At 48.4% G+C, this 27,627-nt stretch overlaps 1 protein-coding gene and 2 long non-coding RNA genes across 3 annotated transcripts in view; all 3 read right to left on the minus strand.

Annotated features, from left to right (window-relative positions):
• Window positions 1-3,076: 3,076 nt before the first annotated feature.
• Window positions 3,077-27,627, minus strand: part of LOC115189573 (ankyrin-3) — a gene marked incomplete in the record, with an annotated part of 261,846 nt that continues 237,295 nt past the window's right edge. The window contains 10 exon segments of the mRNA XM_029748190.1: window positions 3,077-4,745; window positions 6,535-6,613; window positions 7,390-7,623; window positions 9,592-9,675; window positions 11,387-11,470; window positions 14,214-14,442; window positions 15,647-16,481; window positions 21,007-21,150; window positions 25,701-25,832; window positions 26,609-26,683. Coding sequence (XP_029604050.1) covers window positions 6,554-6,613; window positions 7,390-7,623; window positions 9,592-9,675; window positions 11,387-11,470; window positions 14,214-14,442; window positions 15,647-16,481; window positions 21,007-21,150; window positions 25,701-25,832; window positions 26,609-26,683 — 1,877 coding nt within the window.
• On the minus strand, window positions 9,810-11,380 carry LOC115189594 (uncharacterized). Its single transcript, XR_003876957.1, has 2 exons — window positions 10,805-11,380; window positions 9,810-10,414 (listed from the first exon to the last, which is right to left on the minus strand). It is a non-coding gene; the product is annotated as an uncharacterized LOC115189594 (long non-coding RNA).
• Window positions 23,459-24,226, minus strand: LOC115189598 (uncharacterized). The gene is made up of 2 exons (XR_003876960.1): window positions 24,187-24,226; window positions 23,459-23,528 (listed from the first exon to the last, which is right to left on the minus strand). It is a non-coding gene; the product is annotated as an uncharacterized LOC115189598 (long non-coding RNA).

Genomic DNA, 27,627 nt, shown 5'->3' on the forward strand with positions numbered 1-27,627 from the left:
CTGCTGCCTTGGCAGGAACTAACGGGATCCATAATAAACCCCAGGAAGCGTAGCTGCTGCCTTGGCAGGAACTAATGGGGATCCATAATAAACCCCAGGAAGTGTAGCTGCTGCCTTGGCAGGAACTAATGGGGATCCATAATAAACCCCAGGAAGAGTAGCTGCTGCCTTGGCAGGAACAAATGGGGATCCATAATAAACCCCAGGAAGAGTAGCTGCTGCCTTGGCAGGAACTAATGGGAATCCATGCCTTAATCCATGCCTTTGTTACTTCTAGGTTGGACTATTGCAATGCTCTACTTTCCGGCTACCCGGATAAAGCACTAAATAAACTTCAGTTAGTGCTAAATACGGCTGCTAGAATTCTGACTAGAACCAAAAAATTTGATCATATTACTCCAGTGTTAGCCTCCCTACACTGGCTTCCTGTTAAGGCAAGGGCTGATTTCAAGGTTTTACTGCTAACCTACAAAGCATTACATGGGCTTGCTCCTACCTATCTTTCCGATTTGGTCCTGCCGTACATACCTACACGTACGCTACGGTCACAAGACGCAGGCCTCCTAATTGTTCCTAGAATTTCTAAGCAAACAGCTGGAGGCAGGGCTTTCTCCTATAGAGCTCCATTTTTATGGAATAGTCTGCCTACCCATGTGAGAGACGCAGACTCAGTCTCAACCTTTAAGTCTTTACTGAAGACATATCTCTTCAGTAGGTCCTATGATTGAGTGTAGTCTGGCCCAGGGGTGTGAAGGTGAACGGAAAGGCTGGAGCAACGAACCGCCCTTGCTGTCTCTGCCTGGCCGGTTTCTCCTCTTTCCACTGGGATTCTCTGCCTTTACCCCTATTACGGGGGCTGAGTCACTGGCTTACTGGTGCTCTTCCATGCCGTCCCTGGGAGGGGTGCGTCACTTGAGTGGGTTGAGTCACTGACGTGGTCTTCCTGTCTGGGTTGGCGCCCCCCCTTGGGCTCTGCTGTGGCGGAGATCTTTGTGGGCTATACTCGGCCTTGTCTTCGGACGGTAAGTTGGTGGTTGTAGACATCCCTCCAGTGGTGTGGAGGCTGTGCTTTGGCAAAGTGGGTGGGGTTATATCCTACCTGTTTGGCCCTGTCCGGGGGTTTCATCGGATGGGGCCACAGTGTCTCCTGACCCCTCCTGTCTCAGCCTCCAGTATTTATGCTGCAGTAGTTTATGTGTCGGGGGGCTAGGGTCAGTCTGTCACATCTGGAGTATTTCTCTTGTCTTTTCCGGTGTCCTGTGTGAATTTAAATATGCTCTCTCTAATTCTCTTTCTCTTTCTTTCTTTCTCTCTCTCGGAGGACCTGAGCCCTAGGACCATGCCTCAGGACTACCTGGCTTGATGACTCCTTGCTGTCCCCAGTTCACCTGGCTGTGCTGCTGCTCCAGTTCCAACTGTTCTGCCTGCAGCTATGGAACCCTGACCTGTTCACCGGACGTGCTACCTGTCCCAGACCTGCTGTTTTCAACTCTCCAGAGAAAGCAGGAGCGGTAGAGATACTCTCAAAGATCGGCTATGAAAAAGCCAACTGACACTTACTCTTGTGTTACTGACTTGTTGCACCCTCGACAACTACTATGATTATTATTATTTGACAATGCTGGTCATTTATGAACATTTGAACATCTTGGCCATGTTCTGTTATAATCTCCACCCGGCACAGCCAGATGAGGACTGGCCACCCCTCATAGCCTGGTTCCTCTCTAGGTTTCTTCCTAGGTTTTGGCCTTTCTAGGGAGTTTTTCCTAGCCACCGTGCTTCTACACCTGCATTGCTTGCTGTTTGGGGTTTTAGGCTGGGTTTCTGTTCAGCACTTTGAGATATCAGCTGATGTAAGAAGGGCTATATAAATAAATTTGATTTGATTTGATCCATAATAAACCCCATGAAGAGTAGCTGCTGCCTGGGCAGGAACTAATGGGGATCCATAATAAACCCCAGGAAGAGTAGCTGCTGCCTGGGCAGGAACTACTGGGGATCCATAATAAACCCCAGGAAGAGTAGCTGCTGCCTTGGCAGGAACTAATGGGGATCCATAATAAACCCCAGGAAGAGTAGCTGCTGGCTTGGCAGGAACTAATGGAGATCCATAATAAACCCCAGGAAGAGTAGCTGCTGCCTGGGCAGGAACTAATGGGGATCCATAATAAACCCCAGGATGAGTAGCTGCTGCCTTGGCAGGAACTAATGGGGATCCATAATAAACCCCAGGAAGAGTAGCTGCTGCCTTGGCTGGAACTAATGGGGATCTATAATAAACCCCAGGAAGAGTAGCTGCTGCCTTGGCAGGAACTAATGGGGATCCATAATAAACCCCAGGAAGAGTAGCTGCTGCCTTGGCAGGAACTAATGGGGATCCATAATAAACCCCAGGAAGAGTAGCTGCTGCCTTGGCAGGAACTAATGGGGATCCATAATAAACCCCAGGAAGAGTAGCTGCTGCCTTGGCAGGAACTAATGGGGATCCATAATAAACCCCAGGAAGAGTAGCTGCTGCCTTGGCAGGAACTAATGGAGATCCATAATAAACCCCAGGAAGAGTAGCTGCTGCCTTGGCAGGAACTAATGGGGATCCATAATAAACCCCAGGAAGAGTAGCTGCTGCCTTGGCAGGAACTAATGGGGATCCATATTAAACCCCAGGAAGAGTAGCTGCTGCCTTGGCAGGAACTAATGGAGATCCTTAATAAATACAAATACGAAAATTGACTCAAGGCGTAAAAATCCTTCTTTAACCCGTCTCCTCCCCTTCATCTACACTGATTGAAGTGGATTTAACAAGTGACATCAATAAGGGATCATACCTTTTACCTGGATTCACCTGGTCAGTCTGTCATTGAAAGAGCATGTGTTCCTAATGTTTTGTACTCTCAGTGTATGTTACAAATTACAGTCAACCTCATAACTGAACACTATTCAAACAGTATGTATGTAGATGTTTTTATATGGCCTTCTGTATTGCAACATGTACATTCTTGGCAAATTGTTAAATAAAATCCCCCAAAAGTATTTAGAACATACTGTAGAAATGAATGAAAACACAACCTCAGAAATGTTCAGTTTAATCACAATTTATTTCTGCTTAAATAATGAATAGGATCATCCATGTTGGTTGTCATACATATGTTACCAGATCATCGATCAATGCTTTAGGTGGTCTCATATGACTAGATACAACGGAAGGAAATATGGCACCAAAACCCAAAGAAAAAAATGCCCCTTTAAACCACAGCAGGCTAAAAACATAACATTATACTGCTAAAATAATGACCAATGATTGGTTTAGAGCCAATACACATGATAACTGTTAACCCTTTCCAATGTGCCAGTCTACATTATAAATTGGGGTAATACCGCTCTAACCCTTTCCAATGTGCCAGTCTACATTATAAATTGGGGTAAACGCTCTCTAAGTCTTTCCAATGTGCCAGTCTACATTATAAATTGGGGTAAACGCTCTCTAAGCCTTTCCAATGTGCCAGTCTACATTATAAATTGGGGTAATACCTCTCTAACCCTTTCCAATGTGCCAGTCTACATTATAAATTGGGGTAAACGCTCTCTAACCCTTTCCAATGTGCCAGTCTACATTATAAATTGGGGTAAACGCTCTCTAAGCCTTTCCAATGTGCCAGTCTACATTATAAATTGGGGTAATACCTCTCTAACCCTTTCCAATGTGCCAGTCTACATTATAAATTGGGGTAAACGCTCTAAGCCTTTCCAATGTGCCAGTCTACATTATAAATTGGGATCTCTCATATCTCCAGGTCTTTAATAGTAGAGGTATATTCCACGTTACACAGCGGGCCCTCATAAAGCATTAGAATGAAGTCTCCCTCTCTGTCTTGCTGTCCCCCAGGTGGCTGTGTGAGTTCATGTTTCTTTAAAACAGTCAGTGCCAGAGCAGAGTAGACAGACTGATAGAAATAAACACCTTATTTCATAATACAATGTTCGCAAATGAGGAAAAACTAGTCAAACCAGGTGCAAACCAGGTGCATCTCAAAATATTAGTTCTCTGAGGAAATATTGTTCACAGAAGTGATGTTTGAGAGTTGCAGTGGAGTTAGGTTAAAAATCAAGCTACCATTTTGATTTGACAAACATTTCCTGCTGATAATTAGACATGTGCAGTAACACCCAAGCGTTTTCATAAAGGTGGAATCAAATATTTGCATTTCATTCCAATGCTTTTGCGAAGCTGTCCTACCAGAGCAGAGAAAACTTTCTATCAGTGACGTAACTTCAGAAGGTTTTACAGTGTCGTTTATATCCAACCAAACCCCCCGTTATCATTAAAAAAACACAGCCACATTATACACCCACCCCAGTGATGTGGCTACAGGACAGAAAATATAAGGCTTGTAGAAGGTGACTCTAAGTGTTCCTCTAATCTGTCAATCAAACGTCCTGTTGTGCGCCTCATTGGTTCCGAGAAGATGCTTGGAGGCGTGGCTACTGTCGTCCTGACGCCATGATGGAGCAAGACCACACCCCTTGTTCTCCTGTCACCGTGGTAACGACAGGTCACGGCTGGAGCCCAGGTTGTGGACAGAAAAAGTACGTTTTTTTTCATGCTCATGCGAAATCAAAAAAAGTGGTCTTGCTGTAAAAACCATGCGTTAACGTGAAAGCTTGCAGACACATGTTCTGATTGGCTGTTCTCCTGCTTCAAGGTTCCAGTTATCTCCTTTCCAGGAAGTCATGAAACATCAACAAACCTGCAAATCAAAAACACATGACAGGTGATTTAGATCAATGTGAGTTTAAATCTCTCACCACTGTGTATGCTGTGAATAGTTTAATGTCTCTCTTCATTAACCAACTGAACTAACCAGCTGAACTAACAAGACTGCAAGGCCCTGGTTTGACTGGGCAGAGTTAGGATGAGACTATATCTGGGCAGGACACTGTGGGGTTAGGGGTTGACTGGGCAGAGTTAGGATGAGACTATATCTGGGCAGGACACTGTGGGGTTAGGGGTTGACTGGGCAGAGTTAGGATAAGACTATATCTGGGCAGGACACTGTGGGATTAGGATTAGGGTTTGACTGGGCAGAGTTAGGATGAGACTATATCTGGGCAGGACACTGTGGGATTAGGGTTTGACTGGGCAGAGTTAGGATAAGACTATATCTGGGCAGGACACTGTGGGATTAGAGTTTGACTGGGCAGAGTTAGGATAAGACTATATCTGGGCAGGACACTGTGGGATTAGGGGTTGACTGGGCAGAGTTAGGATAAGACTATATCTGGGCAGGACACTGTGGGATTAGGGGTTGACTGGGCAGAGTTAGGATAAGACTATATCTGGGCAGGACACTGTGGGATTAGGGTTTGACTGGGCAGAGTTAGGATAAGACTATATCTGGGCAGGACACTGTGGGATTAGAGTTTGACTGGGCAGAGTTAGGATAAGACTATATCTGGGCAGGACACTGTGGGATTAGGGGTTGACTGGGCAGAGTTAGGATAAGACTATATCTGGGCAGGACACTGTGGGGTTAGGGGTTGACTGGGCAGAGTTAGGATAAGTACATTTCTATTGTGGCTTCAGACTGAGCCTGTCCTGGATCTGACAGGATAATGGATCCAGACTGAGCCTGTCCTGGATCAGACAGGATAATGGATCCAGACTGAGCCTGTCCTGGATCAGACAGGATAATGGATCCAGACTGAGCCTGTCCTGGATCTGACAGGATAATGGATCCAGACTGAGCCTGTCCTGGATCAGACAGGATAATGGATCCAGACTGAGCCTGTCCTGGATCCGACAGGATAATGGATCCAGACTGAGCCTGTCCTGGATCAGACAGGATAATGGATCCAGACTGAGCCTGTCCTGGAGCCGACAGGATAATGGATCCAGACTGAGCCTGTCCTGGAGCCGACAGGATAATGGATCCAGACTGAGCCTGTCCTGGATCAGACAGGATAATGGATCAGACAGGATAATGGATCCAGACTGAGCCTGTCCTGGATCCGACAGGATAATGGATCCAGACTGAGCCTGTCCTGGATCCGAGAGGATAATGGATCCAGACTGAGCCTGTCCTGGAGCAGACAGGATAATGGAACCAGACTGAGCCTGTCCTGGATCTGACAGGATAATGGATCCAGACTGAGCCTGTCCTGGATCAGACAGGATAATGGATCCAGACTGAGCCTGTCCTGGATCAGACAGGATAATGGATCAGACAGGATAATGGATCCAGACAGCCTGTCCTGGATCAGACAGGATAATGGATCCAGACAGCCTGTCCTGGATCAGACAGGATAATGGATCAGACAGCCTGTCCTGGATCAGACAGGATAATGGATCAGACAGCCTGTCCTGGAGCAGACAGGATAATGGATCAGACAGGATAATGGATCCAGACAGCCTGTCCTGGATCAGACAGGATAATGGATCAGACAGCCTGTCCTGGAGCAGACAGGATACCACCCGGCTGTAGTGATCCCCATTTCCCTCCTTATTCTATCAGTCCTGAGCTCCAGACTTGTACGTACCAGGTTGAGCACACGACTGTTACCATTGATCCTTTTCCACTTGCTTCTTTTTCACCTTCGACCCTGACCCTTCTCCAGACTGCAACACACAGAGAGAGGGGTTAGACAGGATGATGGCAGAATGAGGGGCAGGCCGGCAGAGCACACAGAAACCCCAGGCAGACTGGAACTCTCCTACACTAGACATGCTGAAAGGAAACCCCAGGCAGACTGGACCTCTCCTACACTAGTGTCCTAGACAGACTGGACCTCTCCTACACTAGTGTCCTAGACAGACTGGACCTCTCCTACACTAGACATGCTGAAAGGAAACACCAGGCAGACTGGAACTCTCCTACACTAGACATGCTGAAAGGAAACACCAGGCAGACTGGACCTCTCCTACACTAGTCTACCGTTAGTGTCTACTGTCTAGTTGGACCTCTCTCCACTACTAGTCTCCCGTTAGTGTCTACTGTCTAGTTGGACCTCTCTCCACTAGTCTCCCGTTAGTGTCTACTGTCTAGTTGGACCTCTCTCCACTACTAGTCTACCGTTAGTGTCTACTGTCTAGTTGGACCTCTCTCCACTAGTCTCCCGTTAGTGTCTACTGTCTAGTTGGACCTCTCTCCACTAGTCTCCCGTTAGTGTCTACTGTCTAGTTGGACCTCTCTCCACTAGTCTCCCGTTAGTGTCTACTGTCTAGTTGGACCTCTCTCCACTACTAGTCTCCCGTTAGTGTCTACTGTCTAGTTGGACCTCTCTCCACTACTAGTCTCCCGTTAGTGTCTACTGTCTAGTTGGACCTCTCTCCACTAGTCTACCGTTAGTGTCAACACCACACTACAGTCTACTCTATATGATCATGGAGCAAACCTCAGTCTTTCCCCTCTGACCCTTAGAGCTCTCCTGCTCTGCCTTAGGGCCTCCTCGGGAGCGCTTGTTTCTCTTCCTGCCCTTATTTTCCTTCCTGCCTCCTCCTCCTGCTGCTTCTCCTCTTCCTCCTGCTCCTCCTACTGCTCCTCCTGCTTTCACCTCCTCTGTAGTAGTAGTAGCAGCAGTAAAAGTAGATGCCGTAGCAGCAATACGACGTACTACTTTCCTGATGACCTTAGGAGTGGAGGGGTATAAAGTCATGTTAGGACAGAAGAATGGGGATGGGGAGGATGGGCATGGGGGAGATGTTCAGGTGATATCAGAAGAGGACGATGTTCAGGTGATATCAGATAGGACAGGGGTAGATGTTCAGGTGATATCAGAAGAGGACAGGGTAGGATGTTCAGGTGATATCAGAAGAGGACAGGGTGAGATGTTCAGGTGATATCAGAAGAGGACGATGTTCAGGTGATATCAGAAGAGGACAGGGGGAGATGTTCAGGTGATATCAGAAGAGGACGATGTTCAGGTGATATCAGAAGAGGACAGGGTGAGATGTTCAGGTGATATCAGAAGAGGACAGGGGCGATGTTCAGGTGATATCAGATAGGACAGGGGAAGATGTTCAGGTGATATCAGAGAGGACAGGGGGCGATGTTCAGGTGATATCAGAAGAGGACAGGGAATGGTGTTCAGGTGATATCAGAAGAGTACAGGGGGAGATGTTCAGGTGATATCAGAAGAGGACAGGGGGCAATGTTCAGGTGATATCAGAAGAGGACAGGGAGAGATGTTCAGGTGATATCAGAAGAGGACAGGGTGAGATGTTCAGGTGATATCAGAAGAGGACAGGGGGAGATGTTCAGGTGATATCAGAGAGGACAGGGGGAGATGTTCAGGTGATATCAGAAGAGGACAGGGGGAGATGTTCAGGTGATATCAGAAGAGGACAGGGGATGATGTTCAGGTGATATCAGAAGAGGACAGGGGGCGATTTAATAGGGGGGTGGGGTTATAATGGGGGGTGGGGTTATAATGGGAGGTGGGGTTATAATAGGGGGTGGGGTTATAATAGGGGTGGGGTTATAATATGGGGTGGAGTTATAATGGGGGTGGGGTTATAATGGGGGGGGTGGGGTTAGGGTTATAATAGGGGGGTGGGGTTATAATAGGGGGTGGGGTTAGGGTTATAATAGGGGGTGGGGTTATAATAGGGGGTGGGGTTATAATGGGGGGTGGGGTTATAATAGGGGGTGGGGCTATAATAGGGTGTGGGATTATAATAGGGGGTGGGGTTATAATGGGGGGTGGGGTTATAATAGGGGGTGGGGTTATAATGGGGGGTGGGGTTATAATAGGGGGTGGGGTTATGGTTATAATAGGGGGGTGGGGTTATAATAGGGGGTGGGGTTATAATAGGGGTGGGGTTATAATAGGGGTGGGGTTATAATAGGGGATGGGGTTATAATAGGGGGTGGAGTTATAATGGGGGGTGGGGTTATAATGGGGGGTGGGGTTAGGGTTATAATAGGGGGGTGGGGTTAGGGTTATAATAGGGGGGTGGGGTTAGGGTTATAATAGGGGGTGGGGTTATAATAGGGGGTGGGGTTATAATGGGGGGTGGGGTTATAATAGTGGGTGGGGTTATAATAGGGGGTGGGGTTATGGTTATAATAGGGGGTGGGGTTATAATAGGGGGTGGGGTTATAATAGGGGGTGGGGTTATAATGGGGGGTGGGATTATAATGGGGGTGGGGTTATAATAGGGGGTGGGGTTATAATAGGGGGTGGGGTTATAATAGGGGGTGGGGTTATAATAGGGGGTTAGGGTTATAATAGGGGGTGGGGTTATAATAGGGGATGGGGTTATAATAGGGGATGGGGTTATAATAGGGGGTGGGGTTATAATAGGGGGTTAGGGTTATAATAGGGGGTGGGGTTATAATAGGGGTGGGGTTATAATAGGGGGTGGGGTTATAATAGGGGATGGGGTTATAATAGGGGGTGGGGTTATAATAGGGGGTGGGGTTATAATAGGGGGTGGGGTTATAATGGGGGGGTGGGGTTATAATGGGAGGGTGGGGTTATAATAGGGGGTGAGGTTATAATAGGGGGTGGGGTTATAATAGGGGGTGGGGTTATAATAGGGGGTGGGGTTATAATAGGGGGTGGGGTGTGTAGTGAAGGGGGTACAGCAGTTACTTTTCGGGTGACAATGTTTCCATCCTCGTCTGTGAACTGCTCTTCTGTCACTGACTCCACAGGGATGTTTCTGGCCTCTTCTCCCTGAGGATGAAATGGTACAGCAGGATCAGACCTGACGGTAGTTTACCTGTCATCATTAGTCTCCCTGAGGTTAGTTACCCTGAGGTTAGTTTACCTGAGGTTAGTCTACCTGAGGTTAGTTACCCTGAGGTTAGTTACCCTGAGGTTAGTTACCCTGAGGTTAGTCTACCTGAGGTTAGTCTACCTGAGGTTAGTTACCCTGAGGTTAGTTACCCTGAGGTTAGTCTACCTGAGGTTAGTTACCCTGAGGTTAGTTACCCTGAGGTTAGTTTACCTGAGGTTAGTCTACCTGAGGTTAGTTACCCTGAGGTTAGTTACCCTGAGGTTAGTCTACCTGAGGTTAGTTACCCTGAGGTTAGTTACCCTGAGGTTAGTCTACCTGAGGTTAGTTACCCTGAGGTTAGTTACCCTGAGGTTAGTTTACCTGAAGTTAGTTACCCTGAGGTTAGTTACCCTGAGGTTAGTCTACCTGAGGTTAGTTACCCTGAGGTTAGTTACCCTGAGGTTAGTTTACCTGAGGTTAGTCTACCTGAGGTTAGTTACCCTGAGGTTAGTTTACCTGAGGTTAGTCTACCTGAGGTTAGTCTACCTGAGGTTAGTCTACCTGAGGTTAGTTACCCTGAGGTTAGTTACCCTGAGGTTAGTCTACCTGAGGTTAGTTACCCTGAGGTTAGTTACCCTGAGGTTAGTCTACCTGAGGTTAGTTACCCTGAGGTTAGTTACCCTGAGGTTAGTTACCCTGAGGTTCGTCTACCTGAGGTTAGTCTACCTGAGGTTAGTTTACATGAGGTTAGTCTACCTGAGGTTAGTTACCCTGAGGTTAGTTACCCTGAGGTTAGTTACCCTGAGGTTCGTCTACCTGAGGTTCGTCTACCTGAGGTTAGTTACCCTGAGGTTAGTTACCCTGAGGTTAGTTACCCTGAGGTTAGTTACCCTGAGGTTAGTCTACCTGAGGTTAGTTACCCTGAGGTTCGTCTACCTGAGGTTCGTCTACCTGAGGTTAGTTACCCTGAGGTTAGTTACCCTGAGGTTAGTTACCCTGAAGGTAGTCTACCTGAGGTTAGTCTACCTGAGGTTAGTCTACCTGAGGTTAGTTACCCTGAGGTTAGTTACCCTGAGGTTAGTCTACCTGAGGTTAGTCTACCTGAGGTTAGTCTACCTGAGGTTAGTTACCCTGAGGTTAGTTACCCTGAGGTTCGTCTACCTGCCCTGGGGACATTAGCAACACAAAGCACCATTTGCAAAAAGCACTGCCACAACATGACCTTTAATACCACCACTCATCAAATAAACACACAGAACATGAAATGACTATAAGATGAGCTTCGTAGAGGGATCCAGAGGAAACCCCAGCTGGTGATGGTAACAGCGGACATGGAACAACACCAAGCCAACATCAGCACAACAACAGTACGCAAGACTGACTTTAACTACGTCTATTAGAATGAATGGTAGAATGATCTGGGACAATGTGAGTGTGAATTCATGCTGTGATATGAAACCTGTCAATACTTTGATGTTAAAATGAAGCCAGGCGAGGAAGTAGACAGGCCCAGGCCACACAGACAGACAGGCCACACAGACAGACAGACAGGCCCAGGCAACACAGACAGACAGGCCCAGGCCACTCAGACAGACAGACAGCACATTGATAACAGCACAGGCCTCACTGGGGCAACACACCACTCAGCGCCACACGCAGGCCAGGTACCTTCAGAATGACCCTCCGTCGGTACACCTTGGTGGTGACAGTCCGTTCCTCATCAGAGCTGGTCTCCTTACCTCTACCACCCTCCTGATGAACCAGGTAGGGTTAGGGCTCTGACCTGGCTCATAACAGCCCTGTCATAGATCCTGGCTGACATGGTTCATAACAGCCCTGTCATAGATCCTGGCTGACCTGGTTCATAACAGCCCTGTCAGAGATCCGGGCTGACATGGTTCATAACAGCCCTGTCATAGATCCTGGCTGACATGGTTCATAACAGCCCTGTCATAGATCCTGGCTGACGTGGTTCATAACCGCCCTGTCATAGATCCTGGCTGACATGTAGTTCATAACAGCCCTGTCATAGATCCTGGCTGACAAGGTTTATAACAGCCCTGTCATAGATCCTGGCTGACTTGGTTCATAACAGCCCTGTCATAGATCCTGGCTGACATGTGGTTCATAACAGCCCTGTCATAGATCCTGGCTGACCTGGTTCATAACAGCCCTGTCATAGATCCTGGCTGATGTGGTTCATAACAGCCCTGTCATAGATCCTGGCTGACCTGGTTCATAACAGCCCTGTCATAGATCCTGGCCGACATGGTTCATAACAGCCCTGTCATAGATCCTGGCTGACCTGGTTCATAACAGCTCTGTCATAGATCCTGGCTGACCTGGTTCATAACAGCCCTGTCATAGATCCTGGCTGACATGGTTCATAACAGCCCTGTCATAGATCCTGGCTGACCTGGTTCATAACAGCCCTGTCATAGATCCTGGCTGACCTGGTTCATAACAGCCCTGTCATAGATCCTGGCTGACATGGTTCATAACAGCCCTGTCATAGATCCTGGCTGACGTGGTTCATAACAGCCCTGTCATAGATCCTGGCTGACGTTGTTCATAACAGCCCTGTCATAGTACAGGCTGACATGTACAGGAATGATTTCAGATCCTGGCTGACATGTACAGGAATGATTTTCGATCCTGGCTGACATGTACAAGAATGATTTTAGATCCTGGCTGACATGTACAGGAATGATTTTAGATCCTGGCTGACATGTACAGGAATGATTTTAGATCCTGGCTGACATGTACAGGAATGATTTTAGATCCTGGCTGACATGTACAGGAATGATTTCAGATCCTGGCTGACATGTACAGGAATGATTTCAGATCCTGGCTGACATGTACAGGAATGATTTTAGATCCTGGCTGACATGTACAGGAATGATTTTAGATCCTGGCTGACATGTACAGGAATGATTTTAGATCCTGGCTGACATGTACAGGAATGATTTTAGATCCTGGCTGACATGTACAGGAATGATTTTAGATCCTGGCTGACATGTACAGGAATGATTTCAGATCCTGGCTGACATGTACAGGAATGATTTCAGATCCTGGCTGACATGTACAAGAATGATTTCAGATCCTGGCTGACATGTACAGGAATGATTTCAGATCCTGGCTGACATGTACAGGAATGATTTTAGATCCTGGCTGACATGTACAGGAATGATTTCAGATCCTGGCTGACATGTACAGGAATGATTTTAGATCCTGGCTCAGAGGTTCGTCTTAAAGAAATACACTGTCCAGCCACAAGGGAAGAAGATGCATTTGTTTTCCACTGATCCATTGAGCGTGGTCTTCACCAGCTAAATACCAGAGTACATTGGTCTCCACCAGCTAGATACCAGAGTACATTGGTCTTCACCAGCTAAATACCAGAGTACATTGGTCTCCACCAGCTAGATACCAGAGTACATTGGTCTCCACCAGCTAGATACCAGAGTACATTGGTCACCACCAGCTAGATACCAGAGTACATTGGTCTTCACCAGCTAGATACCAGAGTACATTGGTCTCCACCAGCTAGAAATCAGAGTACATTGGTCTCCACCAGCTAGACATCAGAGTACATTGGTCTTCACCAGATAGATAACAGAGTACATTGGCCTTCACCAGCTAGATACCAGAGTACATTGGTCTCCACCAGCTAGATAGCAGAGTACATTGGTCTCCACCAGCTAGATACCAGAGTACATTGGTCTCCACCAGCTAGATACCAGAGTACATTGGTCACCACCAGCTAGATACCAGAGTACATTGGTCTTCACCAGCTAGATACCAGAGTACATTGGTCTCCACCAGCTAGATACCAGAGTACATTGGTCTCCACCAGCTAGATACCAGAGTACATTGGTCTTCACCAGCTAGATACCAGCGTACATTGGTCTCCACCAGCTAGATACCAGAGTACATTGGTCTCCACCAGCTAGATATCAGAGTACATTGGTCTCCACCAGCTAGATACCAGAGTACATTGGTCTCCACCAGCTAGGTACCAGAGTACATTGGTCACCACCAGCTAGATATCAGAGTACATTGGTCTCCACCAGCTAGATATCAGAGTACATTGGTCTCCACCAGCTAGATACCAGAGTACATTGGTCTTCACCAGCTAGATACCAGAGTACATTGGTCTTCACCAGCTAGATACCAGAGTACATTGGTCTCCACCAGCTAGATACCAGAGTACATTGGTCTCCACCAGCTAGATATCAGAGTACATTGGTCTCCACCAGCTAGATACCAGAGTACATTGGTCTCCACCAGCTAGGTACCAGAGTACATTGGTCTCCACCAGCTAGATACCAGAGTACATTGGTCTCCACCAGCTAGATACAAGAGTACATTGGTCTCCACCAGCTAGATATCAGAGTACATTGGTCTTCCTCATAACACATAAACCCTGTGAGGTGAGAACAGAAGAACAGCCATGTCCGTAATAACAGCACAGAGTCATGATGTGTAGAGTTACCTGGACTTTGTGCTGTGACCTCTGCACTCTTCTCTCCTCCTCCTGCCCTCCTTGTGACGCTGACGCCCTTCCCTCGTCCTCGACCTGGCCATGACCCTTCACCCCGTTGGACGAAGCCTGGGCCTCAGGAAGTGACCCGGGCTGGGACAGGAAGTCAGCGTGGTCTCCATTGGATTTCTCTGCTGGTCGGACAGGTGATGTCGTCAGGGAGTCCAGGGAATTCACAGGGCTGGGGGAGGAGAAGGGGAGACAGGGGGAGGCGAGAGGAAGGGGAAGAGAGGAGGAAGGGGGAGGGTGGGAGAAGGAGGGCGAGGGGGGAGAGAGGAAGGGGAAGAGAGGAGGAGGGGGGAGGGTGGGAGAGGGAGGGCAGGGGAGGAGAGAGGAAGGGGAAGAGAGGAGGAGAGGGGAGGGTGGGAGGGGGAGGAGAGAGGAAGGGGAAGAGGGGGGAGGAGAAGGGGAGACAGGGGGAGGAGAGGAGGAGAGGGGAGGGTGGGAGAGGGAGGGAAGAGAGGAAGAGGGGGGAGGGTGGGAGAGGGAGGGCGAGGGGGGAGACAGGAAGGGGAAGAGAGGAGGAGAGGGGAGGGTGGGAGAGGGAGAGGGAGGGGAAGAGAGGAGGAGGGGGCAGGGTGGGAGAGGGAGGACGAGGGGGAGGGGGGGAGACAGGAAGGGGAAGAGAGGAGGAGAGGGGAGGGTGGGAGAGGGAGGGCGAGGGGGAGGAGAAGGGGAGATGGGGAGGGGAGAGGAAGGGGAAGATTACTTCAAATTGATTTGTATAAATTAAGGCAGATACAAATGAACAGTTATTGAATACAATGCATTGTAGTTTAAGCCAATTTTCATGCTATTTGTGATACAATTTTGCCATTTCACATGACACATGACAACATGGTAGCAACACAACATGGCAGCAGCAACACATGACAACAACATGGTAGCAACACATGACAACAACATGGTAGCATCACATGACAACAACATGGTAGAAACACATGACAACAACATGGTAGCAGCAACACATGACAACACAGCATGGTAGAAACACAACATGGCAGCAACACAACATGGTACAAACATTTTTGGGCTCAGACAACAGCACAAAGGGCAAGAAGGTAGAGACAACAATACACCAACAATACATAGCATCATTACCTAGATGGTAACCATCATTACCTAGATGGTAACCATCATTACCTAGATGGTAACAATCATTACCTAGATGGTAACAGTACCCACATCACGCGTATTGTAGTATATGTAGCTATATAGTTTAGGACTTGCTTTGTAACTGCAGGCACACATTTCTGTAGCCTTATAAAAGCTTGTGTGCATGGTAGATAAAAGATTTTAGGTACAAGAGGGGGACCCACGGGAGTGAAAGCTAAGCTCCACCCCTGACAACATTATTGATGTTTAATAATGATATCAGATTCTACCTGGTGTCCTGGAGGTCGTTGCCCTCAGCACTCAGACTGCGGCCAGGTGTCGGGGGCTCCACGTTCACGCTGGACGTCTCACTATGCCAACCTGCAGGTGACGACATCACATCTTTGTCTGCCTGCTGCACCTGAGACAAGATGGCGTTTATCCTGTCCTCCGTCATGTCCTCGTCCTCCGAGCCTTCCTCCAGCGCCATCTCCTCCAACAGAGACTTTAACTTCTCCTCACTCATCTCTCCCTCCTCTTCCTCTTCCCCGGGAGAACCAGACACACCCCCCTCTCCCCCCAGGGCAGGCCTAAAGCCCAGGGTCTCTGATGGGTCTCCTCTGGCTCCAGCCAGCCACTCATCCTCCCTGACCACCCCCTGAGGAAGATCAATCTGACGTATCGGCATCCCCTTGTCAACATCCTGATCAGCCTCCTCTCTCACCCCTGCCTCCCTGCCATGGGGCTTGTATGAGGCCACTGACTCTCTGCTAACCCCTGTGTCATCTTCAGTGGAGGTCACTTTAGGGCCTTCCCCAGGGCCCTCCCTGGCGCCCTCCCCGGCGCCCTCCCCGGAGCCCTCCCCGGCACCTTCCCCGGGGCCCTGGGAGTCTAGCGGTCCAGAGGTGTCTTCCTCTACCACCATTGTGGGGGGTTGAGCATGGGGGGCGAGGCCTGGGGTGCTGGTGGTCTGGGTGAGTGACAAGTCACATGGTCTAGTGGGCGTTCTAGAGGGGGAGTCTAGGCCAGCGTCCTCGTCAAAGAAGTGGTCGCTGCTTAGCGGGGTAGGGGGCTGACAGATCAACCCTGTGGGGGTCTGAAGCTCCAGCTGGATGCTGCTGGATCCTGGATGAGATAACCACAACACAGTGGAGCTGAGATGGAGGGACACAACAACATGAAGACACTCAGCATGTACAGGAGGAAGGAGGGAGGGAGGGAGGGAGGGAGGGAGGAGGAAGGAGGAGGGAGGAAGGAAGGAGGGAGGAGGAGGAAGGAGGAGGGAGGAGGAAGGGAGGGGGGAGGAAGGCTGGAACCTGGATGAGATAACCACAACACAGTGGAGCTGAGATGGAGGGACACAACAACATGAAGACACTCAGCATGTACAGGAGGAAGGAAGGAAGGAGGGAGGGAGGGAGGGAGGGAGGAGGAAGGAGGGCGGAAGGAAGGAGGAAGGAGGGAGGAGGGAGGGAGGAGGAGGGAGGAAGGGAGGGGGGAGGAAGGCTGGAACCTGGATGAGATAACCACAACACAGTGGAGCTGAGATGGATGGACACAACAACATGAAGACACTCAGCATGTACAGGAGGAAGGAAGGAGGGAGGGAGGGTGGGAGGGAGGGAGGAGGGAGGAAGGAGGAAGGAGGGAGGAGGGAGGAAGGAGGGAGGGAGGAGGAGGGAGGAAGGAAGGAGGGAGGAAGGAGGAGGGAGGAAGGAGGAGGAAGGAGGAAGGCTGGATCCTGGATGAGATAACCACAACACAGTGGAGCTGAGATGGAGCGACACAACAACATGAAGACACTCAGCATGTACAGGAGGAAGGAGGGAGGAGGTAGGAGGGAGGAGGAAGGAGGGAGGAGGAAGGAAGGAGGAAGGAGGGAGGAGGAAGGAGGGAGGAAGGAGGGAACCTGGATGAGATAACAACAACACAGTGGAGCTGAGATGGATGGACACAACAACATGAAGACACTCAGCATGTACAGGAGGAAGGAAGGAGGGAGGGAGGGAGGGAGGGAGGGAGGAGGGCGGAAGGAAGGAGGAAGGAGGGAGGAAGGGAGGGAGGGAGGAGGAGGGAGGAAGGAAGGAGGGAGGAAGGAGGAGGGAGGAGGGAGGAAGGAGGAGGAAGGAGGAAGGCTGGATCCTGGATGAGATAACCACAACACAGTGGAGCTGAGATGGATGGACACAACAACATGAAGACACTCAGCATGTACAGGAGGAAGGAAGGAGGGAGGGAGGGAGGGAGGAGGAAGGAGGGAGGAAGGAGGAAGGAGGGAGGAGGGAGGAAGGAGGGAGGGAGGAGGAGGGAGGAAGGAAGGAAGGAGGGAGGAAGGAGGAAGGAGGGAGGAGGGAGGAAGGAGGAAGGAGGAAGGCTGGATCCTGGATGAGATAACCACAACACAGTGGAGCTGAGCTGGATGGACACAACAACATGAAGACACTCAGCATGTACAGGAGGAAGGAAGGAGGGAGGGAGGGAGGGAGGGAGGGAGGAGGGAGGAAGGAGGAAGGAGGGAGGAAGGAAGGAGGAAGGAGGAAGGAGGAAGGAGGGAGGAGGGAGGAGGGAGGAAGGAAGGAAGGAAGGAGGAAGGAAGGAAGGAAGGAGAGAGGAAGGAGAGAGGAGGGAGGAGGAAGGAAGGAGGGAGGAGGAAGGAGGGAGGGAGGAGGGAGGAGAGAGGAAGGAGGGAGGAAGGAAGGAGGGAGGAAGGAGGAGGGAAGGAGTGCTATTCATATAATACTGTCACCTGCAGATAATCACTGACTCTTATAACAGACAGGCAAGCTGTTAGCGCTCAGCCTAGCAGTTCTTTACATGGCTCATCTGCAAATGGCCTGTTGGACTACAGGCCTGGATATGACTGATAATGAGTTTAGTCAACAGGTAAACATCTGTGATGTTAATCACATGGATACGTAAGTTCAGAAGATGAGCAGTGACCCATAAGGGATTACATATAGACCTGTAGTTCCTATATATGTAACCGATGTGAAATGGCTAGTTAGTTAGCGGTGGTGCGCGCTAGTAGCATTTCAATCGGTGACGTCACTCGCTCTGAGACTTGAAGTAGGGTTTCCCCTTGCGTCGCAAGGGCCGCGGCTCCTGTGGTGCGATGGGTAACGATGCTTCGGTGGGTGTCAGTTGTTGATGTGTGCAGAGGGTCCCTGGTTCGAGCCCAGGTTGGGGCGAAGAGAGGGACGGAACCTACACTGTTACATATACATAGCTAATATATAGGGGGGCGGGGCCTAAGGAGCGGGGTACGACAACAAGGAGACATGGTGAGGAAGAAGGGGTAGCAGCAAGAAATGTATGAACTATCACAGATACTACTGTCCTATAGACAGATCACAGATACTACTGTCCTATAGACAGATCACAGATACTACTGTCCTATAGACAGATCACAGATACTACTGTCCTATAGACAGATCACAGATACTACTGTCCTATAGACAGATCACAGATACTACTGTCCTATAGACAGATCACAGATACTACTGTCCTATAGACAGATCACAGATACTACTGTCCTATAGACAGATCACAGATACTACTGTCCTATAGACAGATCACAGATAGTACTGTCCTATAGACAGATCACAGATACTACTGTCCTATAGACAGATCACAGATACTACTGTCCTATAGACAGATCACAGATACTACTGTCCTATAGACAGATCACAGATACTACTGTCCTATAGACAGATCACAGATACTACTGTCCTATAGACAGATCACAGATAGTACTGTAAGGTCCTATAGACAGATCACAGATACTACTGTCCTATAGACAGATCACAGATACTACTGTAAGGTCCTATAGACAGATCACAGATACTACTGTCCTATAGACAGATCACAGATACTACTGTAAGGTCCTATAGACAGATGAAAAGACAAACAAACTGTTAGTCAGACAAGACTTGGCTGAAAGTGAATGAAAATTCATGGATGAAAATTCAATGTGACTGAAACTTCTATGTTTATGTAGCTGCAGTTGAGGAAGAGCGCTACAGCCAGAGCCTAACGGCTAGCGTTGTTAGCCTAGTATTGCTTGGCTAGCGTTGTTAGCCTAGTATTGCTTGGCTAGCATTGTTAGCCTAGTATTGCTTGGCTAGCATTGTTAGCCTAGCATTGTTAGCCTAGCATTAGCCTAGCGTTGTTAGCCTAGTGTTATTAGCAGAACTACTAAGACTGAGGGAGCAGCCACACAAGGCTACAGCAGAGCTGCAAACAGTCCAGTTAGGTACTGTATGTTAAGTTTGTTAACAGTACAGTATGTTGGCTGGAGGGTGAGAGCAAAGCTGAGGGTGTCAGCACGGAGGGAGGGGCAGGTAGCAGGTTAGCAGGGGGAGGCTAGGTGGTCTGGTTCAGCAGAGTTAGAAGCAAGATAACTGCAGGGTAGGAAGGCTCAGAGAAACCAGAGGTACTAACTAACAGCCGAAGCAGCTCTAACAGCCCTATAACAAGCAGAGGTCCCTTAAAGCCACAGCCATGCTGTCAGAACAGAAATGTTAGCAGTACCACAACACACCGCTATCTAACAGAACAGGGTTAGTATTACAATACACCACAACAGACAGGAACCATTTGCCATATAAATTGGTTAACATAATAATGTTTTCATGTACTTGACATGAAATACAGTCACACATACAGTAGTAGAGTTGTAATGGCCCCTGACAGGGTTCACACACGCCAATGTTGGAAAAGTATCAGTGTTGATTGATTTCAGGGGGCATTATATATAAAATATACATTTAAAATCAACATCTGATTTGTCATCATCATGTTCAGATTGTGTCTAGTTCGACTCGTTTAGCCTGATTGGCTCTACGTTTGACTCGTTTAGCCTGATTGGCTCTACGTTCGGCTAGTTTAGCCTGATTGGCTCTACGTTCGATTCATTTAGCCTGATTGGCTCTACGTTCAGCTAGTTTAGCCTGATTGGCTCTACGTTCGATTCATTTAGCCTGATTGGCTCTACGTTCGGCTAGTTTAGCCTGGATTGGCTCTACGTTCGGCTAGTTTAGCCTGGATTGGCTCTACATTCGGCTAGTTTAGCCTGATTGGCTCTACGTTCGACTAGTTTAGCCTGATTGGCTCTACGTTCGATTCGTTTAGCCTGATTGGCTCCACGTTCGACTCGTTTAGACTGGCTGGTTCTGTAAGAAGGAGAGGTAAAGAGAGACAGAGTTCAGCTAGTTTAGCCTGATTGGCTCTACGTTCGGCTAGTTTAGCCTGATTGGCTCTACGTTCGGCTAGTTTAGCCTGGCTGTAAGAAGGAGAGGTAAAGAGAGAGACAGAGTTCAGCTAGTTTAGCCTGATTGGCTCTACGTTCGACTAGTTTAGCCTGATTGGCTCTACGTTCGAATCGTTTAGCCTGATTGGCTCCACGTTCGACTCGTTTAGACTGGCTGGTTCTGTAAGAAGGAGAGGTAAAGAGAGACAGAGTTCAGCTAGTTTAGCCTGATTGGCTCTACGTTCGGCTAGTTTAGCCTGGCTGTAAGAAGGAGAGGTAAAGAGAGAGACAGAGTTCAGCTAGTTTAGCCTGATTGGCTCTACGTTCGGCTAGTTTAGCCTGGCTGTAAGAAGGAGAGGTAAAGAGAGAGACAGAGTTCAGCTAGATGGGGCTAAACTTTACCATTACACTGATCCAGGGTAACTGCGTTATCATCAGCAAAACATCTTGTGCCTGAAATGTTACCATAGTCAAATATTGGCCCTTCCAGCAATGTCACAATATCCATCCGATTGATCTTAGTCAGGACCTCTGTAAGGGAATCCGCTAAAGTGAGACAGAAACAAACACACTGGTTAATACAGTACATACAGCAACACACAACAGTATTAAAACATACTGATCACATTAAAGCTACTTTCTACCCACGTTCTAAACAAAACAACAGTATTAAAACATACTGATCACATTAAAGCTACTTTCTACCCACGTTCTAAACAAAACAACAGTATTAAAACATACTGATCACATTAAAGCTACTTTCTACCCACGTTCTAAACAACACAACAGTATTAAAACATTGTTTCATGAGCTGAAATAAAAGTTCCCAGAAATGTTCCATACACACAGAAAGCTTATTTCTTCTTTTTTTTTGTAGAGTAATGACCTGAGACAGCTCTGTGTAGAGTAATGTCCTGAGACAGCTCTGTGTAGAGTAATGTCCTGAGACAGCTCTGTGTAGAGTAATGACCTGAGACAGCTCTGTGTAGAGTAATGACCTGCGACAGCTCTGTGTAGAGTAATGACCTGAGACAGCTCTGTGTAGTGTAATGACCTGAGACAGCTCTGTGTAGAGTAATGACCTGCGACAGCTCTGTGTAGAGTAATGACCTGAGACAGCTCTGTGTAGTGACCTGAGACAGCTCTGTGTAGAGTAATGACCTGAGACAGCTCTGTGTAGTGTAATGACCTGAGACAGCTCTGTGTAGTGTAATGACCTGAGACAGCTCTGTGTAGAGTAATGTCCTGAGACAGCTCTGTGTAGTGACCTGAGACAGCTCTGTGTAGTGACCTGAGACAGCTCTGTGTAGAGTAATGACCTGAGACAGCTCTGTGTAGTGACCTGAGACAGCTCTGTGTAGAGTAATGACCTGAGACAGCTCTGTGTAGAGTAATGACCTGAGACAGCTCTGTGTAGAGTAATGACCTGAGACAGCTCTGTGTAGTGTAATGACCTGAGACAGCTCTGTGTAGAGTAATGACCTGAGACAGCTCTGTGTAGAGTAATGACCTGAGACAGCTCTGTGTAGTGTAGTGACCTGAGACAGCTCTGTGTAGAGTAATGACCTGAGACAGCTCTGTGTAGTGTAATGACCTGAGACAGCTCTGTGTAGTGTAATGACCTGAGACAGCTCTGTGTAGAGTAATGACCTGCGACAGCTCTGTGTAGAGTAATGACCTGAGACAGCTCTGTGTAGTGACCTGAGACAGCTCTGTGTAGAGTAATGACCTGAGACAGCTCTGTGTAGTGTAATGACCTGAGACAGCTCTGTGTAGTGTAATGACCTGAGACAGCTCTGTGTAGAGTAATGTCCTGAGACAGCTCTGTGTAGTGACCTGAGACAGCTCTGTGTAGTGACCTGAGACAGCTCTGTGTAGAGTAATGTCCTGAGACAGCTCTGTGTAGTGACCTGAGACAGCTCTGTGTAGAGTAATGACCTGAGAAGCTCTGTGTAGAGTAATGACCTGAGACAGCTCTGTGTAGAGTAATGACCTGAGGACAGCTCTGTGTAGTGACCTGAGACAGCTCTGTGTAGAGTAATGACCTGAGACAGCTCTGTGTAGTGTTAATGACCTGAGACAGCTCTGTGTAGAGGTAATGACCTGAGACAGCTCTGTTAGGTAGTGACCTGAGACAGCTCTGTGTAGAGTAATGACCTGAGACAGCTCTGTGTAGTGTAATGACCTGAGACAGCTCTGTGTAGTGTAATGACCTGAGACAGCTCTGTGTAGTGTAATGACCTGAGACAGCTCTGTGTAGTGTAATGACCTGAGACAGCTCTGTGTAGTGTAATGACCTGAGACACCTCTGTGTAGAGTAATGTCCTGAGACAGCTCTGTGTAGAGTAATGACCTTGAGACAGCTCTGGTGTATTGTAGTGACCTGCGGACAGCTCTGTGATAGAGTAATGACCTGAGACAGCTCTGTGTAGTGTAATGACCTGAGACAGCTCTGTGTAGTGTAATGACCTGAGACAGCTCTGGTGTAGTGTACTTGACCTGAGACAGCTCTGTGTAGTGTTAATGACCTGAGGACAGCTCTGTGTAGAGTAATGTCCTGTGAGACAGCTCGTGGTAGTTGTAATGACCTGAGACAGCTCTGTGTAGAGTAATGACCTGAGACAGCTCTGTGTAGAGTAATGACCTGAGACAGCTCTGTGTAGTGTAATGACCTGAGACAGCTCTGTGTAGAGTAATGACCTGAGACAGCTCTGTGTAGAGTAATGACCTGAGACAGCTCTGTGTAGAGTAATGACCTGAGACAGCTCTGTGTAGTGTAATGACCTGAGACAGCTCTGTGTAGTGCAATGACCTGAGACAGCTCTGTGTAGAGTAATGACCTGAGACAGCTCTGTGTAGAGTAATGACCTGAGACAGCTCTGTGTAGAGTAATGTCCTGAGACAGCTCTGTGTAGAGTAATGACCTGAGACAGCTCTGTGTAGTGTAATGACCTGAGACAGCTCTGTGTAGTGTAATGACCTGAGACAGCTCTGTGTAGTGACCTGAGACAGCTCTGTGTAGTGTAATGACCTGAGACAGCTCTGTGTAGAGTAATGTCCTGAGACAGCTCTGTGTAGAGTAATGTCCTGAGACAGCTCTGTGTAGTGTAATGACCTGAGACAGCTCTGTGTAGTGTAATGACCCTGAGACACCTCTGTGTAGAGTAATGTCCTGAGACAGCTCTGTGTAGAGTAATGACCTGAGACAGCTCTGTGTAGAGTAATGACCTGAGACAGCTCTGTGTAGTGTAATGACCTGAGACAGCTCTGTGTAGAGTAATGACCTGAGACAGCTCTGTGTAGTGTAATGACCTGAGACAGCTCTGTGTAGAGTAATGACCTGAGACAGCTCTGTGTAGAGTAATGTCCTGAGACAGCTCTATGTAGAGTAATGACCTGAGACAGCTCTGTGTAGTGACCTGAGACAGCTCGGTGTAGTGTAATGACCTGAGACAGCTCTGTGTAGTGTAATGTCCTGAGACAGCTCGGTGTAGTGTAATGACCTGAGACAGCTCTGTGTAATGACCTGAGACAGCTCTGTGTAGTGTAATGTCCTGAGACAGCTCGGTGTAGTGTAATGACCTGAGACAGCTCTGTGTAGAGTAATGACCTGCGACAGCTCTGTGTAATGACCTGAGACAGCTCTGTGTGGAGTAATGACCTGAGACAGCTCTGTGTAGAGTAATGACCTGAGACAGCTCTGTGTAGTGTAATGACCTGAGACAGCTCTGTGTAGAGTAATGACCTGAGACAGCTCTGTGTAGAGTAATGTCCTGAGACAGCTCTGTGTAGAGTAATGACCTGCAACAGCTCTGTGTAGAGTAATGACCTGAGACAGCTCTGTGTAGAGTAATGACCTGAGACAGCTCTGTGTAGTGTAATGACCTGAGACAGCTCTGTGCTAGAGTAATGACCTGAGACAGCTCTGTGTAGGTATGTCCTGAGACAGCTCTGTGTAGTGTAATGACCTGAGACAGCTCTGTGTAGTGTACTGACCTGAGACGCTCTGTGTAGAGTAATGTCCTGAGACAGATCTGTGTAGTGTAATGACCTGAGACAGCTCTGTGTAGAGTAATGACCCTGAGAGCAGCTCTGTGTAGAGTAATGACCTGAGACAGCTCTGTGTAGTGTAATGACCTGAGACAGCTCTGTGTAGTGTAATGGCCTGAGACAGCTCTGTGTAGTGTAATGACCTGAGACAGCTCTGTGTAGTGTAATGACCTGAGACAGCTCTGTGTAGAGTAATGACCTGAGACAGCTCTGTGTAGTGACCTGAGACAGCTCTGTGTAGAGTAATGACCTGAGACAGCTCTGTGTAGAGTAATGACCTGAGACAGCTCTGTGTAGAGTAATGTCCTGAGACAGCTCTGTGTAGAGTAATGTCCTGAGACAGCTCTGTGTAGAGTAATGACCTGAGACAGCTCTGTGTAGAGTAATGACCTGAGACAGCTCTGTGTAGTGACCTGAGACAGCTCTGTGTAGAGTAATGACCTGAGACAGCTCTGTGTAGTGTAATGACCTGAGACAGCTCTGTGTAGAGTAATGACCTGAGACAGCTCTGTGTAGAGTAATGACCTGAGACAGCTCTGTTGTGTTGTAGAAGCCTGAAGTAATGTCCTGAGACAGCTCTGTGTAGAGTAATGACCTGAGACAGCTCTGTGTAGTGTAATGACCTGAGACAGCTCTGTGTAGAGTAATGTCCTGAGACAGCTCTGTGTAGTGTAATGACCTGAGACAGCTCTGTGTAGAGTAATGACCTGAGACAGCTCTGTGTAGAGTAATGACCTGAGACAGCTCTGTGTAGAGTAATGACCTGAGACAGCTCTGTGTAGTGACCTGAGACAGCTCTGTGTAGAGTAATGTCCTGAGACAGCTCTGTGTAGAGTAATGACCTGAGACAGCTCTGTGTAGAGTAATGTCCTGAGACAGCTCTGTGTAGAGTAATGACCTGAGACAGCTCTGTGTAGTGTAATGACCTGCGACAGCTCTGTGTAGTGCCCTGTGCGGTGCTACTGTTACAGGGGTAATCTGTGGTTTCTGTAATGACTTGTTACATAAAACAAGTCTTCAGTTCAGGGAGGAAATGGGATACCTACTTGTGGCATTTTTACCATCTCTGCTAACCCATTTCTTTAAAAGCATGAAACTCTGAGCGGTGAGAGAGTTGGGGTTATCCACGCGGATGTGATTGATCTCATCTACAGAGAAATCCATTTCCCTGGCAAGCTCTGAAACAGAAACACATTAAATATGGATTAGACTCCTCTCCTCCCTTTCCTCTCCTCTCCTGTCTTCATTTCCCTTTCTTTACCTCCTCTCCTCTCGTTTCCTCTCCCCTCCTCTCCTCTCCTCTCCTCTCCTCTCCTTTCCTCTCCTCTCCTTCCCTCTCCTCTCCTCTCCTCTCCTCTCCTCGCCTCTCCTTCCCTCTCCTCTCCTCTCCTGTCTTCATTTCCTCGCCTCTCCTCTCCTCTCCTTCCCTCTCCTCTACTCTCCTGTCTTCATTTCCCCTCCTTCCCTCTCCTCTCCTCTCCTCTCCTCTCCTCTCCTCTCTCTCCTCTCCTCTCCCCTCCTCTCCTCTCCTCTCTTTTCCTCTACTCTCCTGTCTTCATTTCCTTTGCTTTCCTCTCCTCCCTCCCGTCCTCTCCCCCAGACAGACATGTGCGTAATGCCGCAGTGCAGGCAGGGAGGGGACTCTCCCCCAGACAGACATGTGCGTAATGCCGCAGTGCAGGCGGGGAGGGGAGCTGGGCACCCTGCCATGCCACTCCCTTTCCCTCCTGATAATAATGACAGTAACCTCCAGATGGAACAGACTACCCATCTCAGTCATCAACAGGAACACTGTGGTGTCACAATCTGAAATCTAATGTGGACCATTGATGTATTCTAGCCGTCCTCCAGTCAGCGTGTGGGGTAATGGTGTGTGTGGCTGGTATACATTATGTCACTGCAGTAGAAGAGAGACTGCCATTCTACTGCCGTCCTCTAGGGGGAGACATCTTACCAGTCCAGCTCAGACCCAGGTGATCTGCCACTATGGCCATCCGTAGGTCAGTCCTCTCACAGGGGCTCTGAGGGCCTGGTGGGGGACAGACAGCACCATGTTATCATCTCATCACTGTGTATTTAACAGAAACAGAACATACCTTTTCCTGGCCAGATTCTCCTCATCAATTCAGAGGTCTCTGGATATAGTAAGATCATAGTAAACGCTCTACATTTTTGGAGTACCTGGCTGCACCTTTCCAAATAAGAAGCCAGATAGAAACAGGTAGAATTGTGAGGATCTAATGGCAAGACAAAGGCACGTAGACAGTTCCAGTAGCAGACCAGTATCTGTTGTTGAGTGGGTGTTAGGTATGTAACCAGCCAGTCTACCAGGCAATCAAACCATCACAGAAACAAAACCACCCCAATTCACATGTCACTAGCTCTATAGCGTGGAGCTTGGTGTTCAAGGCCAGAAGTGTTTCAGAGTGAAATGAAAGTAGACATGCCAGTAACCTGTGTGTCTGTGTATGCTGGAGGAGACTGGACCACGGTCACCTGTCTGATACTGCTGTTCTACTAGACTGATACAGACTCAGCACGAGCTTTACATGGGCCAGAGACGACTCGTCTGTACAGCGCTCTGGTCACTATCATGCTGCAGTACCTGACTACTGTTTCCTACTTCCGGTTTCCTACGTCCTGTTCCTACTTCCTACTTCCTGTTCCCACTTCCTGTTCCCACTTCCTGTTCCCACTTCCTACTTCCTGTTCCTACTTCCCACTTCCTGTTCCTACTTCCTACTTCCTGTTTCCTACTTCCTAAGACTGGTTGGAGAGTTAATACATCTCCTAAGACTGGTTGGCTAGTTAATACATCTCCCAAGACTGGTTGGCCAGTTAATACATCTCCTAAGACTGGTTGGCCAGTTAATACCTCTCCTAAGACTGGTCGGCCAGTTAATACATCTCCTAAGACTGGTTGGCCAGTTAATACATCTCCTAAGACTGGTCGGACAGGACACAGAGATGACA

Source organism: Salmo trutta, unplaced genomic scaffold (assembly GCF_901001165.1).
Source record: "Salmo trutta unplaced genomic scaffold, fSalTru1.1, whole genome shotgun sequence".
Taxonomy (NCBI): domain Eukaryota; kingdom Metazoa; phylum Chordata; class Actinopteri; order Salmoniformes; family Salmonidae; genus Salmo; species Salmo trutta.